Source organism: Chanodichthys erythropterus, chromosome 21 (genome assembly GCF_024489055.1).
Source record: "Chanodichthys erythropterus isolate Z2021 chromosome 21, ASM2448905v1, whole genome shotgun sequence".
NCBI classification, from domain to species: domain Eukaryota; kingdom Metazoa; phylum Chordata; class Actinopteri; order Cypriniformes; family Xenocyprididae; genus Chanodichthys; species Chanodichthys erythropterus.
The window spans coordinates 5,153,155-5,167,371 of record NC_090241.1 but is presented as its reverse complement, the minus strand read 5'-3'; the positions used below and the strand labels follow the sequence as shown (position 1 = coordinate 5,167,371).

At 36.9% G+C, this 14,217-nt stretch overlaps 1 protein-coding gene across 1 annotated transcript; it reads right to left on the bottom strand.

Annotated features, from left to right (window-relative positions):
- Positions 1 to 10,053: 10,053 nt before the first annotated feature.
- On the bottom strand, positions 10,054 to 13,437 carry ccr7 (chemokine (C-C motif) receptor 7). The gene is made up of 3 exons (XM_067373984.1): positions 13,001 to 13,437; positions 12,774 to 12,814; positions 10,054 to 11,548 (listed from the first exon to the last, which is right to left on the bottom strand). The coding sequence occupies exons 1-3, from the start codon at positions 13,014 to 13,016 to the stop codon at positions 10,481 to 10,483; spliced, it is 1,125 nt and encodes a 374-aa protein (XP_067230085.1). The 5' UTR covers positions 13,017 to 13,437; the 3' UTR covers positions 10,054 to 10,480.
- Positions 13,438 to 14,217: the final 780 nt, after the last annotated feature.

Genomic DNA, 14,217 nt, shown 5'->3' with positions numbered 1-14,217 from the left:
ACGAGTCTTGCTCGCGGCTGAATGTGCATGAAAAGTGTTATGAAGACTTGATTTTCAAGTTATCTGTTGTTTCCCTTGAAGCTGACAGACAGCTGACTCATAAATGAGGTGTTATAATTACGGTGGAGTACACTCACGTGACTGACAGGAATGACAACTGACACGTCTTGCCAGACGTACATAAATTTGTCAATACATCATAACTGCGCAGCTTTTTATGAAGATTACCTGTAAATCACAAAGAGAACTGCTTGAAAATGTGTGTTTTTTTTCTTTTTTAAAATACACAGGCTATCTGTGTATCTTATCTTATGTTAAAACTGGACCTTCCAGTGAAAACGACAGATTTCCAGGTTACAGCCCCAGTGTAACCTACAGAACACACAGATGATTTGATTGTTTTTCTGTGCATTGTGCTTTCTTTCTGCACCCACACATAATATTTCATATTCTAATTGGGAAGAGTTTAGATGAACTTAAACAAAAGAGCTTGAAGGGTTAGTTCAGCCCAAAATGAAAATTCTGTCATTAATTACTCACCCTCATTTTATTCCACACCCGTTGGAACACATGGTTCAGTGTGGCGTATCCCAACATTTGGGATTAATCCAACTGCATCTAAAGGCAATTTAGAATGTTGGATCTTGGTGTTTGTTAAAGGGTTATTTCACCCGAAAATTAAAATTCTGTCATTAATTACTCAACCTCTTGTCGTTCCAAACCTGTAAGACCTTCATTCATCGTCGTAAAACAAATTAACATATTTTTGATGAAATCCGAGAGGTATGTGACTTGTCCATAGACAGCAATATAATCCAAACTTTCAAGGTCCAGAAAGTACCAAAGACATTGTTAAAACAGTCAATGTCACTGCAGTGGTTCAACCTTAATTTTATGAAGCTCTGAGAATAAATTTTGTGTGCAAAAACAAAAATAACGACTTTATTCAACAATCTTTTCTCTTCCCGGTCATTATCCTTATGCAGGTGATGCAGTAAGCACAGTGAAGGCTTCCGTGTTTACGTCCGAATGCCGGCTCAGTATTGGCTGAAGCTGATCACGTGAGCAGCACGACACATGCGTGTGAGGCTGACGCAGGAGCCGGCCAATAATAAGTCTGTGTTTTGACGTACAACCTGGAGGCGCTGGACGAAAACAACATATGAGAATGACACAGGAGAGAAGATGTTGATTACAGTCCTTTTGTTTTTGTACACAAAAAGTATTCTCGTCGCTTCATAACATTTACCACTGCAGTAACGTCGACTGATTTAACATTGTCTTTAGTACCTTTCTGGACTTTAAAAATGTTGATTATATTACTGTCTATGGACAAGTCATACCTCTTGGATTTCATGAACAATATCTTAATTTGTTTTCCGAAGATGAATGAAGGTCTTACGGGTGTGGAACGACCGGGAACGACATGAATAATTAAGTAATTAATGACAGAATTTTCTAAGCATTTAACAAACACCAAGATCCAACATTCTAAATTGCCCTTTAAATGCAGTTGGATTAAGAACGTTGGGATATGCCACACTGAACCAACAGAACAGGCCCTTGTGAAAAAAGAAGTGCATACTTTTAAAAGGAGTATTATGAAAATGATATGTATATTAATACAATGTAATGTTTTGAACACTTAATTGCATGTTATTTACAATTAAATTAAACTGTATTATAGTTGAATTTATATTAAATGCAATTAACTGAACTTAATAGTGCTTAATTTGACCCATGCAAGTATAAGACTCAAGTACATCTTTATATATAATTTCATAATTACTTCTATTGTCTTTGAAATATGGTTAAAGTGTACTGCCGAATGTACTGACAAGCATTAATTGTAAACTAAAATACTTCAATGTAATTTCAATCGAAAATTGTATGTTGTTACACCATGTGCTTTAGTATGTAGTATCAACTAGAGCTGCACAACGACGATTAATCGCGATTAATCGTTTGCAAAATAAAAGTCTGTGTTGCGTAATATATGTATGTGTTCTGTGTATAATAATTATGTATATATAAGTACATGCACATACATGTATATATTTAAGAAAAAAATTATATTTATATATAAAATATTTATATTTATATGTAATATAAAATATATATAAATATGTATATTTATGTATACATGTATATATTTCTTAAATTTATACATGTATGTGCATGTATTTATATATACATTATTATACACAGAACACACATATATTACGTAAACACAGACTTTTATTTTGCAAACAATTAATCGCGATTAATCGTCGTTGTGCAGCTCTAGTATCAACACATCAAAATAAGTACTTGTTTAAAGCTCAACAAAAGATTATTAAAACATACTGATTTAAAAGGTACTTTTTAATTTGACATTATAAAGTCGAAAAAGGTGAACACTGACCCATCAAAACCTAACAACCGTATTTGTTGTGGCAGGATGAACTAGCCTTAAGACGACCATGACATGTAATACCCAACTTGAGAAAAATTAAATGGTTTTATAGTCTCATAAGTATCGCAAACACCACTAACACTTTCATTTAATCAAACTTCTACAATACTAGAACCAACTTTCTGACTGCAGGCCTCTGAGCTCAATTCACTGCTGCCCTTGTTACCAAGACAACAAGCCAATTGTAGACAGTTCCTATAGCAACAGACTGAAATCATTGCTTTTGAAGCCATGTTCTTTTTCATAATCCGCATGTCTTCTCTCTTAACTATCCGCCGTTGCAGGGTTATCCTCTCTAATGCTGGCCAGTTTACACATAGGCTACCTCTGGGGAAACCTAATGAATCAGTCTATTAATAAAACAACATCTGAGATCTTGGTGTTGATTCTGTTCACACAGACTGTGGAAGAAAGGCTGTCCTCAGATGACCTTTAGTTATGTATAAACCAATACAATTTTTTGTCCATATAATTGTTGTTTTCTGGTCTTAAGATTTAAGGACCAGATTTGTCACATTGCTTAGAATATGAATCTTAGGCTCAGGAAGCTCCTGTAGGTTTAGAGGTGACTGTGTCCTTCCCATATTATTCCCAAGTGTTCCTCGCCGCACTTCCTCCACCTCCACATTTTATTGTTTCCTGTTGTCTCTTCCTCTCAAATTTTGCTGTTTTCAGAAGGGCGGCGACACCTGCTGCTCAAGTTTAGAACTGCATCCCAATGTGCTCAACTGATTTTGCAATGGCGCGCTCTGGTGGCTACTTGTAGAAACTACAGCATATAGTGTTACAATATAAAAAGGTATTATTTCAAGGGGTTAAAGGGTTATGAAAATTATCCTATGATTTACTCACAAACCATCCTAGGTGTATAACTATCTTCTTTAAGATGAACACAATCAGAGATATATTTAAAAATATATTTAGTCCTCCAAGGTTTATAACGGTTGTGAATGGGGGGGTCGTGTTTTGAAGTCAAAAGTAATGCATCCATCCATAAAAAAAAGGAATCCATGTGACTCCAGGGGGTTAATAAAGGCCTTCTGAAGCGAAGCAATGCTTTTTTGTAAGAAAAATATCCATTGACCTGCGACAGGTCAAATTTAATGGATGGATGCATTATTTTTGACACGGCACCCCTTCACAACTATTATAAACCTTGAAGGACAGTGTATTTTTAAATATATCTCTGATTGTGTTCGTCTGAAAGAAAATAGTCATATACACCTAGTATGGCTTGTTGGGATAATTTTTATTTTTGGGTGAATTTTAAGGTTTGTCTCATTAGCATAACCCTGTTAGCCCCTGTTAGTTAAAAAAAAATATATCAAGAAACACTTATAAACATATGTTTCATTCAGGTGTAACAGATTTCCCCCTCTTTTTTGTACAGTTTTTGTACACATTGTTGGATTTATATTTTTCCTTGTCTGCTGCCTTTAATGTAACAGCTGAGGATAGTCACTAGTAAAGGTTCTTGAGGTACCATCAGCCAATCAGCATGGCCATGTCATGACCAGAACAGCAAGTCTTTATGTTGTATCGAAAGTTATGGTATCCAGGGTAATGTTGGCATACCACCATGTAGGCCAAATGTCAGTTTCAGTGGTTCCAACAGTGCAAATCTTGGGCTGTGGACAATGTGAAACATTTATTGTTCTCTTATGAGTCCACCGTCACTGTCTTTCCCATATCTGTGGGAGTTATAGTATGGAGAATTCCCAAAGAGGCTTAACACCCGGACTGTTATGTGCCCAGAGTGAAGCACAGTGGGGATCAGTGATTTGGGCTGTGATTTCATGGCATTCCCTACTGTGCTTGATGGACACGTCACTGCCAAGGACTAACAAACCATTCACGAGTTCACACTTACAAATGATTAGATAGAGTAAAAGAGTATGCGTATTTGGCATGCTCTGAGCTCGGAATGTGGCCCTAACCCAGACTACTCCCCCATATCTCTGGTTAGGATAGTAACCAGGCAAGTGTGAGGAGATGGGGTGGTGGAGGGATGCAGAAAAAGCTGTTGAGGAACATAGGTGAGTCGTCTACGACTTAACAAAATTTGTTAAAGGATTAGTTCACTTTAAAATGAAAATTCCCCATGATTTACCCACTCTCAAGCCATCATAGGTGTATATGACTTTCTTCTTTCAAACAAACACAATTGGAGTTATATTAATAATCACTCTGATGCTCTCAAGCTTTATAATGGCACTGCACAGATTCCACCTGTTTGAAGCTCCAGAAACTGCATCCATCCATCATAAATGTACTCCACACGGCTCCAGGGGGGTTAATAAAGGCCTTCTGAAGCGAAGCGATGAGTTTGTGTAAGAAAAATATCCATATTTAACATGTTATAAAGTAAAATAATTAGCTTTCGCCAGACCACCTTCCATATTCAACTTACGAAGAAAGTGTAAAACTCTCGCTTCAGTGCTTCAAGTTACGGAACGTCAGTTACGCTTTTTTCGTAAGTTGAATATGGAAGGCGGTCTAGCAGAAACAAGTTATTTTTTCATTCAAAACAATGTTAAATATGGATATTTGTCTTACACAAATGCATTGCTTTGCTTCAGAAGGCCTTTATTAACCCTCTGGAGCCGTGTGGAGTACATTTATGATGGATGGATGCAGTTTTTTTGAGCTTCAAACGGTTTCCGTGCACTGCCATTATAAAGCTTGGGAGCATCAGGATATTTATTAAAGGGATAGTTCACCCAAAAATGAAAATTTGATGTTTATCTGCTTACCCCCAAGACATCCAAGATGTAGGTGACTTTGTTTCTTCAGTAGAACACAAATGATGATTTTTAACTGCAACCGCTGCCGTCTGTCATTCAAATAATGGGAGTGGATGGGAACATCTACTATAAGAGTAACTAAAACTTGCTTTGAAAAAAGAGAAACTTGCTTCGAGAAACTGAACAGTATATCATTTTTTACCTCTAATACGCCACATTCAGCACTCGCTTAGTGAGGTCTGATCACGCTCTGACAACGACAGTGATGTCTCGCTCTCATTGAAGTATATGCGCGAGACATCACTGCCGTTGTCAGAGTGCGATCAGACCAAACGAATCGAGTGCTGAATGCAGTTGGACAGTTGGCGTATTAGAGGTAAAAAATGATATAAATACTGTTCGGTTTCTCACACAAACCGATCGTTTCGTGTCTTAGGACATTAATGTGTCGTCACGAGCCGCAGGGTTTAATTTGGATTTGTCTATGTACGTTTTATGTACTCTTATAGTAGATGTTCCCATCCACTCCCATTATTTGAATGAAAGACGGCAACGGTTGCAGTTAAAAATCATCATTTGTGTTCTACTGAAGAAACAAAGTCACCTACATCTTGGATGCCCTGTGGGTACGCAGATAAACATCAAATTTTCATTTTTGGGTGAACTATCCCTTTAATATAACTCTAATTGTATTCATCTGAAAGAAGAAAGTCATATACACCTAGGATGGCTTGAGGGTGAATAAATCATGGGATAATTTTCATTTTAAAGTGAACTAATCCTCTAATAAAATACCATTTCTGGCGGACCTAATGGGTTAAACATTGTACCCTGAAGGGGGCGCCATGAATCTAAGTTGGTTCGAGGCTGGATCCTCTTACTCATTTTCTACAGCCTATGGAAGTGTGGGGAACTTTGTCTTCAGTTACTCTCTGTCAGCTGATTGAACTTCAACTCTGACTGGTCTTCAGTGAGCATACTGGTCTCTCTATTGAGTTTAACTGTAATTCCCCTACAATGTGTAAACAATTAAAAACTCCCCTCCTCGGATGCCAATTCATCAAATGATAATGCTGTGAATAAAACAAGACAAATACATTCAGAAAATAGACATATTTCTGAATACACCATTTTTTTCTATCGATTTTTTTTTTTTTTTTTTTTAAACTAAGGTGGTCTGTAACACCTGGAGAAAGCAGTGGCACTTTGACAGCTTGAGAAGAATCCCCCAAAAGTGCGACATCTCTCATCTTTGCTCATGGGTATTTTCAGACAGGCTGTCAAAAGCCCTTCAGTAATGACTATCCGCAATAACAGATGATGCACATAAAAAATATAGCCTACTAATATCATGAAATATTTGTGAAATTACCATTGAAGCCTCTGGCAACTATTCAGCTCAAATAGAGCCAGCAGAGTACACCAACTCTCAGTACTGGATTATCCAACTCATTTTTTCTTCAACTGTTTTTTGTGGGTCGCACATTTTGGCCAATAATTTAAAAGGGTTAGTTCACATGAGCTGTTTTAAATATGTCTTTAGTAGCTTTCTGGGCATCTGAAAGTGTTAATTGTCTTGCTGGCAACGCAGGCCTCACTGAGCCATCGGAGTTCATCAAAAATATCTTAATTTGTGTTCAGAAGATTAACGAAGGTCTTACGGGTGTGGAACAACATGAGGGTGAGAAATAAATGACAGAATTTTCATTTTTGGTGAACTAACCCTTAAATGAATCAATTAAAATTAAACTGAGCTGTATGTTTTTCTGCACACAGGACATAACACAATAACATGTAATACAGAATCACCGCGACCGCATACGTAATACTTACTCTGCACTGCAAAAAGAGATGTGTTAAAACTGACACGTTGTGCAGAATTTTAACACATGCCGAGTGTGCTCAGGGACTACACGTGTTGTGTAAAATTTAACACAGTTGATATGTGATCCATCTTAACACACAAATTGTGTAAGGTAATTTTAACACAAATCTGTCATTTAAACACATTAAGTGAAATGTATCATTATCTGATAATCATGCAACAATATTAAGCATTACCTTCCATTTGTAATTCTACAAAATTTAAATAAAACAGACAAGATGTTATTAATTTAATTTATAGTCAAATTTTGTCAGGGTAGAGAACAATGCATTCAGAGGCACAACAATATGCTCTAAATCTCAATTTCATAAACTTCATAAACAACTACACCTTGATTGATTGAAACAATCTTACACAGTCAAAACTAGCAAATAACATTTCTCCTAACATAAGACCAACTTATAAAATGTCAGATACAAGATAAAACTTTCTAAATCAGACAAATAAACAATTTTAAAGGAACACTCCACTTTTTTTGAAAATAGGCTCATTTTCCAACTCCCCTAGAGTTAAACAGTTGAGTTTTACCATTTTCGAATCCATTCAGCCGATCTCTGGTTCTGGCGGTACCACTTTTAGCATAGCTTAGCATAGTACATTGAATCTGATTAGACCGTTAGCATCGCGCTTAAAAATGACCAAAGAGTTTTGATATTTTTCCTATTTAAAACTTGACTCTTCTGTAGTTAAATCGTGTACTAAGACCGACGGAAAATAAAAAGTTGTGATTTTCTAGGCTGATATGGCTAGGAACTATACTCTCATTCAGGCGTAATAATCAAGGAACTTTGCCGCCGTTCCATGGCTGCAGCAGTGCAATGATATTACGCAGCGCCCGTGAGCCCCTGCTTGCACAGGGAACGTGCCTTGCAACCATGGAGACGTATGTGAGAGATGCTGCGTAATATCATTGCACTGCTGCAGCCATGATACGGCAGCAACGTTCCTTGATTATTACGCCTGAATGAGAGTATAGTTCCTAGCCATATCAGCCTAGAAAATCACAACTCATCATTTTCCGCCGGTCTCAGTACACGATGTAACTACAGAAGAGTCAAGTTTTAAATAGGAAAAATATCAAAACTCTTTGGTCATTTTTAAGCGCAATGCTAACGGTCTAATCAGATTCAATGAACTATGCTAAGCTATGCTAAAAGTGGTACCGCCAGAACCGGAGATCGGCTGAATGGATTCGAAAATGGTAAAACTCAACTGTTTAACTCTAGGGGAGTTGGAAAATGAGCCTATTTTCATAAAAAGTGGAGTGTTCCTTTAAATCTGTCAATAACAGTCAATTTTCAAAACCTATAGAATGTTTGTCAGTTTTCTTCATAAGACAAATGCATTTGTAATGCACTAGCCATTAACAACAGTATTCATTCAAAGTGTTGCAAACATCAATTAAGTAACAAGACTAATGGATGTAACAAACTTGACTATATTTTCATTTTTGAAAGAGAGGACTGATCTAATCTGTGGTGGACAGGACAAGTTTCACACCTAGAATATATTGTCCACAGCACGTCAGGCCCTCATCCACAGGAATGGTTATTCTGTCGATCCTCGCAATGATGTACTGTCATGTTGTGCTCTCTAAACTCCCACTGTAGATCGGCTGTGGTGTGGTCTTTGATGCTCAAAACTGCTGCAGAGGGATGCAATACTGGCTCCAAGTTTAGAATTGGGAGGTTTTTATGCGATCATCGCGTGAACGATTGGCCCTCTGGCTTGTCAATCACTGCCATTGTGAGAGACGTGCGCGGATTCTCTGGCTTGTCAATCACTGCCATGACGTTCCTTGTGAGAGACGCGCGGTTGCGCGCTCTAGTAACTTTCCACACTCCACATGCGCCGCATGCAATGTTTTTGTCAGGAGACAGGAGTAACAACTGCAGATTATGAGTTACCTGCGGTGAGTCCGACATAATGAATCCACTAAGTGTGTGCGTGGCTTACCGATTGTAAGGCCGATTATGAATGTGAATTGATACTTATGACTGATCGCGCTCAAACGCGTCCAGTCAGAGCCAGTTGCGTTCAGTCTGCGATTACAGTCGGTGTTCTAATTCCATGTGAAAGTACATAAATCTGCTTCAGGAGCAGGAAACTATCGCTGTATGTTGAGCACAGTCAGAATGTTTTAGCTAGTCGTAAAATATGTGCCCGGCTTAATAACACAGGCGTTCACTTGAAATTTCAAAAACTCAGTCGACGAAAACATCCTCTATACCACCTTTAAGCTTCGAAGCTTCATGAAGCAGTGTTTTGAAATCACCCATCACTAGATATTGTTGAATAATGTCGTTATTTTGTTTTTTGGCACACAAAAAGTATTCTCTTCACTTTATAACATTAAGGTTGAACCACTGTATTCAAATGAACTGTTTTAATTATGTCTTTAGTACCTTTCTGGGCATTGAAAGTGTTAATTATCATGCTGGCAATGGAGGCCTCACTGAGCCATCAGATTTTATAAAAAAATATCTTAATTTGTGTTCCGAAGATAAATGAAGGTCTTACGGGTGTGGAATGACATGAGATTGAGTAATTAATGACAGAATTTTCATTTTTGGGTGAACTAACCCTTTAAAAAATGAGTCAATTAAAAATAAATTGTGCTGTATGATGCTTTTCTGCAACACAGAATCACCACAACCACATAGCCTACGTAGTATTTACTCTGGTGGGTGAGAAACCAAAGAATGAAATAGTTCACAATGCAAATGTTTGCATTCTGTGTTGGTGGTTTCTATCTGCATTTCTTTTTCATGTGGGGTTTGAGCCAGGTTATTATTTTAAAGGTGACATGTTGTTGTCACCTGAAAATAAAGGTGTTTAAGGAGGGGAGGGGACCAAACCACACAGCTGAAGAGGGTGAAACTATTTTAATGTGCAGATGAAGTTGATTGAAATGTTCCCACAACACGCAAAGCAACTTGAGTCAGTTATTTAAAAAAATGTAGATTTATTCAGTTTTAAAACAACCAAGACATGAAAAATAAAGAAGGCATATGTTAAGAAACTGTTCAGCCATAATACAGGATTATGTTGCTTATTAGTGAACAGTTAGCCTAGCTTAAAAATGTCTCATTTACATTCAACTGATTTTGAAGTAAAGATGTTGAAGACAAAATGGCTACATCATATAACACATAGAGTGAAAGCAACTTGTTCTCTCAAAGGGCAATTAAAAAGAAGAAGTGAAAAGTTTATTGTTTCATAGCAGGAAGTTTTTGTACAATAAGTCACTGCATAAATTTTTTTGCAGTATGCCAGTATGTCACCATTCAGTCCTCCAGTTTCCTCTAAATGGAGATTATGAGGTGATTTACCACTATACAACTGAAGAAAATTTGCAAAAAATTTTTTTTTTTTTGGGAATCTGTTCTCGAGCATTCAGGGGGAAAACGTTGTGGTGGTTTCAGTGTCCAGGCCGACAGAAGATCTTCGTTTACCACAGTGTGTATACATGAGGTGGCTCTTTTTGATGCATCCCAAGTCTTTCAATAGCTTCAGGAGATCATTGCGAAACTTTACCCCAATGAAGGCGTACAGGAATGGGTTCACACAGCAGCGCAAGAAGGCCAAAGCCCTGGTCACATCCATGGCATAAAGACGAATGTTGTCCTTGTCGCATTCCTTCGTTTCCTGAGTGGTCACTCCCATGACTACGTTGTAAGGTAATTGGCTGACCACAAAGACAGCTACCACTGCAATGATAACCTTGAAGGCTTTATTCCTCTCAAAGTTCTTGGCTTGCATGAGGGTCTTGATGATGCAGATGTAACAGAACCCAATGATGACTGCTGGAAGTATGAAACCCAGGATCATCTGACTTACCAGCATCCTAATGCGGTAGTCATCATAGCTGCTGCCACTTGATACACAGGTGCCATTGACATTGATTTCAGAGAACACCATGTCAGGTACCGAAAAGATCACCGCCATCACCCAGGTGACCAGAGAAGACACCTGTCCGTAATAGACCGCACTGGAGCGACAGCGATGAGCAGAGACGGCCTTCGTTATGGAGAAATAGCGATCTACGCTGATACAGGTGAGAAGGAACATGCCGCTGAAGAAGCTGACCTTGTAGATGGTGAACATGGCCTTGCATGTATACAGACCCAGATGCCACTTGCTCATGAAACTAGCAGCCCAGAAGGGGAGAGAAATTGCAAACAGCAGGTCAGCCATGGCTAGATTGAGCAGGTAGACGTCAGTCATCGTCTTCAGCCTCTTGAAGTAAAGGTAGGTTAAGATGACTAGAAAGTTCCCCACGAGAGCCAGGAGGCAGATGATCGTGTAGATGGTGGGCAGGAACCAGGTGCGGAAGGTACGGTTGGAGCTCTTTTCACACATTAATTCGAGCCCGCTGTAATCCACCACTTCTGTTGAATACTCATACTCTGTTGTGGATTTTTCTTCTAATTGGTATTCAGTAGTCTCATTGGACCAGCTTTTCTGAAATAAAGATAATGCATAAGCTTCACAAAAACCTTCCAAGTAATCAAAAGGTGCCATTACACTATACATTTACATCCCCAAGACTGTACATGATTCATGTTTCTGAACTGTAAAGACTTCTACTTTACAATCCTGGATTTAAAAGGTATTCAGACAAATAAGTAGACCTCCTTCTCCCAAAAATGAAAATTCTGGCAGATTTTCTGGTAATACTGTACAATAATTTGTTAACATTAGTTAATTACATTAGTTAATATAATATAATAATACATTTTATTTTATATAGCATCTTTAAAATCAGCTCCTCAAAGTGCTGAAAACAAGATAAAGATTACATAAAACAATGAATAAAATAAAAAACAAAAATTAGCAAGCATATGCTGTAGTCTTAAAAAAATGTCTTAAGTTGAGCTTTAAACATTTTTGGTAACACTTTACAATAAGGTTCATCAGTTAAACATTAATGTATTAACTAACATGAGCATTTCATTAATGAAAATACAGTTGTTCATGTTAGTTCACAGTTCATTAACTAATGTTAACATGATTTTAATAATGTATTAGTAAATGTTGAAATTAACATGAATAAAGATTAATAAATGCTGTATAAGTGCTGTTCATTATTAGTTCATGTTAACTGTTAACTAATGAACCTTACTGTAAAGTGTTACCAGTTTTTTTTCCACATTTTTCATTGTTAGTTAATATATGAACTAACAATAAAAAATACTTAATGTTAATGTTTAACTTTTACTATAACATAAAATCTAAATTTAAATCTGTTGATAACATATGGACCTGAGATGACCTGGACTATCAATGAACAGTGCTATTTTTATTAACTAACATTAGTAAAGATTATTGAATACTGTAACAAATGTATATTGCACATTTCTAGCTAATATTAGTTTACTGACATTAACTACCTGATTGTAAAGTGTTACCACTGTAGAATGCAAGAGATGTCAGAGCGACAGCTTCAGTCGCCATTCGCTTTCACTGTATGCAAAATAGGTGCATTGAAAGTGAATGGTGACTGATTTTGTCATTCGAAAATCTCCTTTCGTGTTCCGTGAAAGAATAAAGACATACAGGTTTTGAACAATGAGTAGGGTGGGTAAATGATGACAGAAGTTTCATCTTTGGGTGAAATATCCCTCTGGAATAAGAAGTCAAAATAAAAGGTGAGTGCAGTTTGTCTTGGTTTAATCCATGAAATTACCTGTATGTGGCAGGACCATATCAGCAGCATAGGACAAAAAACTGTCAATGAAAGACACAGTGTCAGAAAGTATACATAATGATGAATTCCATTCATAGGCAAGAAAAAGTTTTAAAATGGATTTATTAGAGCTAAACACTAATGGATCACTTTCCTTCTTTAACCACATCCTCTACATTTTTAAAGATTTGTAAAGTGTAATTAAACAGATTTATTTCTAGTCTTACCGGTAAACGCATGCATGATTTCAGATGACTTTCTCTTTGAATGTTTCAGCAGGACTGCTAACAACACAGTGAATACGAGAGCTCTGCTGTGTTAAAAAGGTGAAGCACCACTTTTAACTTCGTAGCCAAGACCAGAGGAAAGGGTTTTCACCGCAGCCTGCTGTGTTTCAAGAAAAACAACATCTTACCTTTGCACAAGCATAAAGTTGTTTTCAATTATATTCATCTAATTTTAAATACTTCACCTCTGCTATGTTCACTAAATTAAACAAAAAATTGAAAAAACAAAATGTACTATCTATTTGCATTTTTTGTTTAGTATTGTCACTGTCTGCTTATCATTTCGGTTGTAATTTCTTAAACACTATACGCCATAATAATTGAGTTTTGAAAATATAATTTTCAATTATATTTATTCACTAAGGCACAGATTTGGTAATGAGGCATGTGGTGTGGTGTGTGGTGTATAAAAACTGCTTTTATACAATGTGACTCAAGTTTAGACAGGATCTAAATGATGGAATACCTTTAATGTGATGATTCAGGTATAATTAGTTTATTTGATTATTATAAAGCATGATTTTTGTAAAGTATCACATCACAGCATGCCTTTCTTCTGTCTATTCTGTAATATTTTGTAATGTTTTACAAAATGTGTGTAGGCTATAGATCAGTGCAGACTATAAAACAACAAAAACAATGCAATTAATATGCTTTTCCACTCTCTTTTGTTTTTTAAAGTTCCTTGTCCTCAACCACTGCCATTTCCCCCACTATAAGTTTCAACTTTGCACAGGTACAAGCACTGCTGCACGTGTGCAGTTGTGGGTTTGTGTGTACATTACTGCCAGGAAAAGAGGCCTAAGCAGGAAGACGTGTTTCGGCCACAACTCAGGTGATTTGCGTGGTAAAGGAACTGCTGCAGTTAACTCACACAGACTGAGAATAAACCTCAGTTGGTACGATCACCTGTACACTTACCTGCTTAGACAAAAACCATTGGTGTTTGTGGGTTTTGTTTTTTGCTAACAAGTGATCATAAGTTTGAGCAGAATTTTTTTTTTTTTTTAAAGATTTTTATGCTAAAAAATGCTAAAAAACAGAACATGTAAATTTTTTTTTGGTCTTATACAACAGAATACAATGAAACAGAAGTTGTCCACAGAATATATGTGCATTGGATCATAAAAAAATAAACAAATAAAAAATAAAATTGT

What these genes read in the sequence shown, in the direction of transcription:
- ccr7 (XM_067373984.1), bottom strand. An exon ending in TATGGTCCTGCCACATACAG is followed by an intron (nt 11,549 to 12,773) that starts GTAATTTCATGG and finishes TCTTTATTTCAG; the next exon opens with AAAAGCTGGTCCAATGAGAC.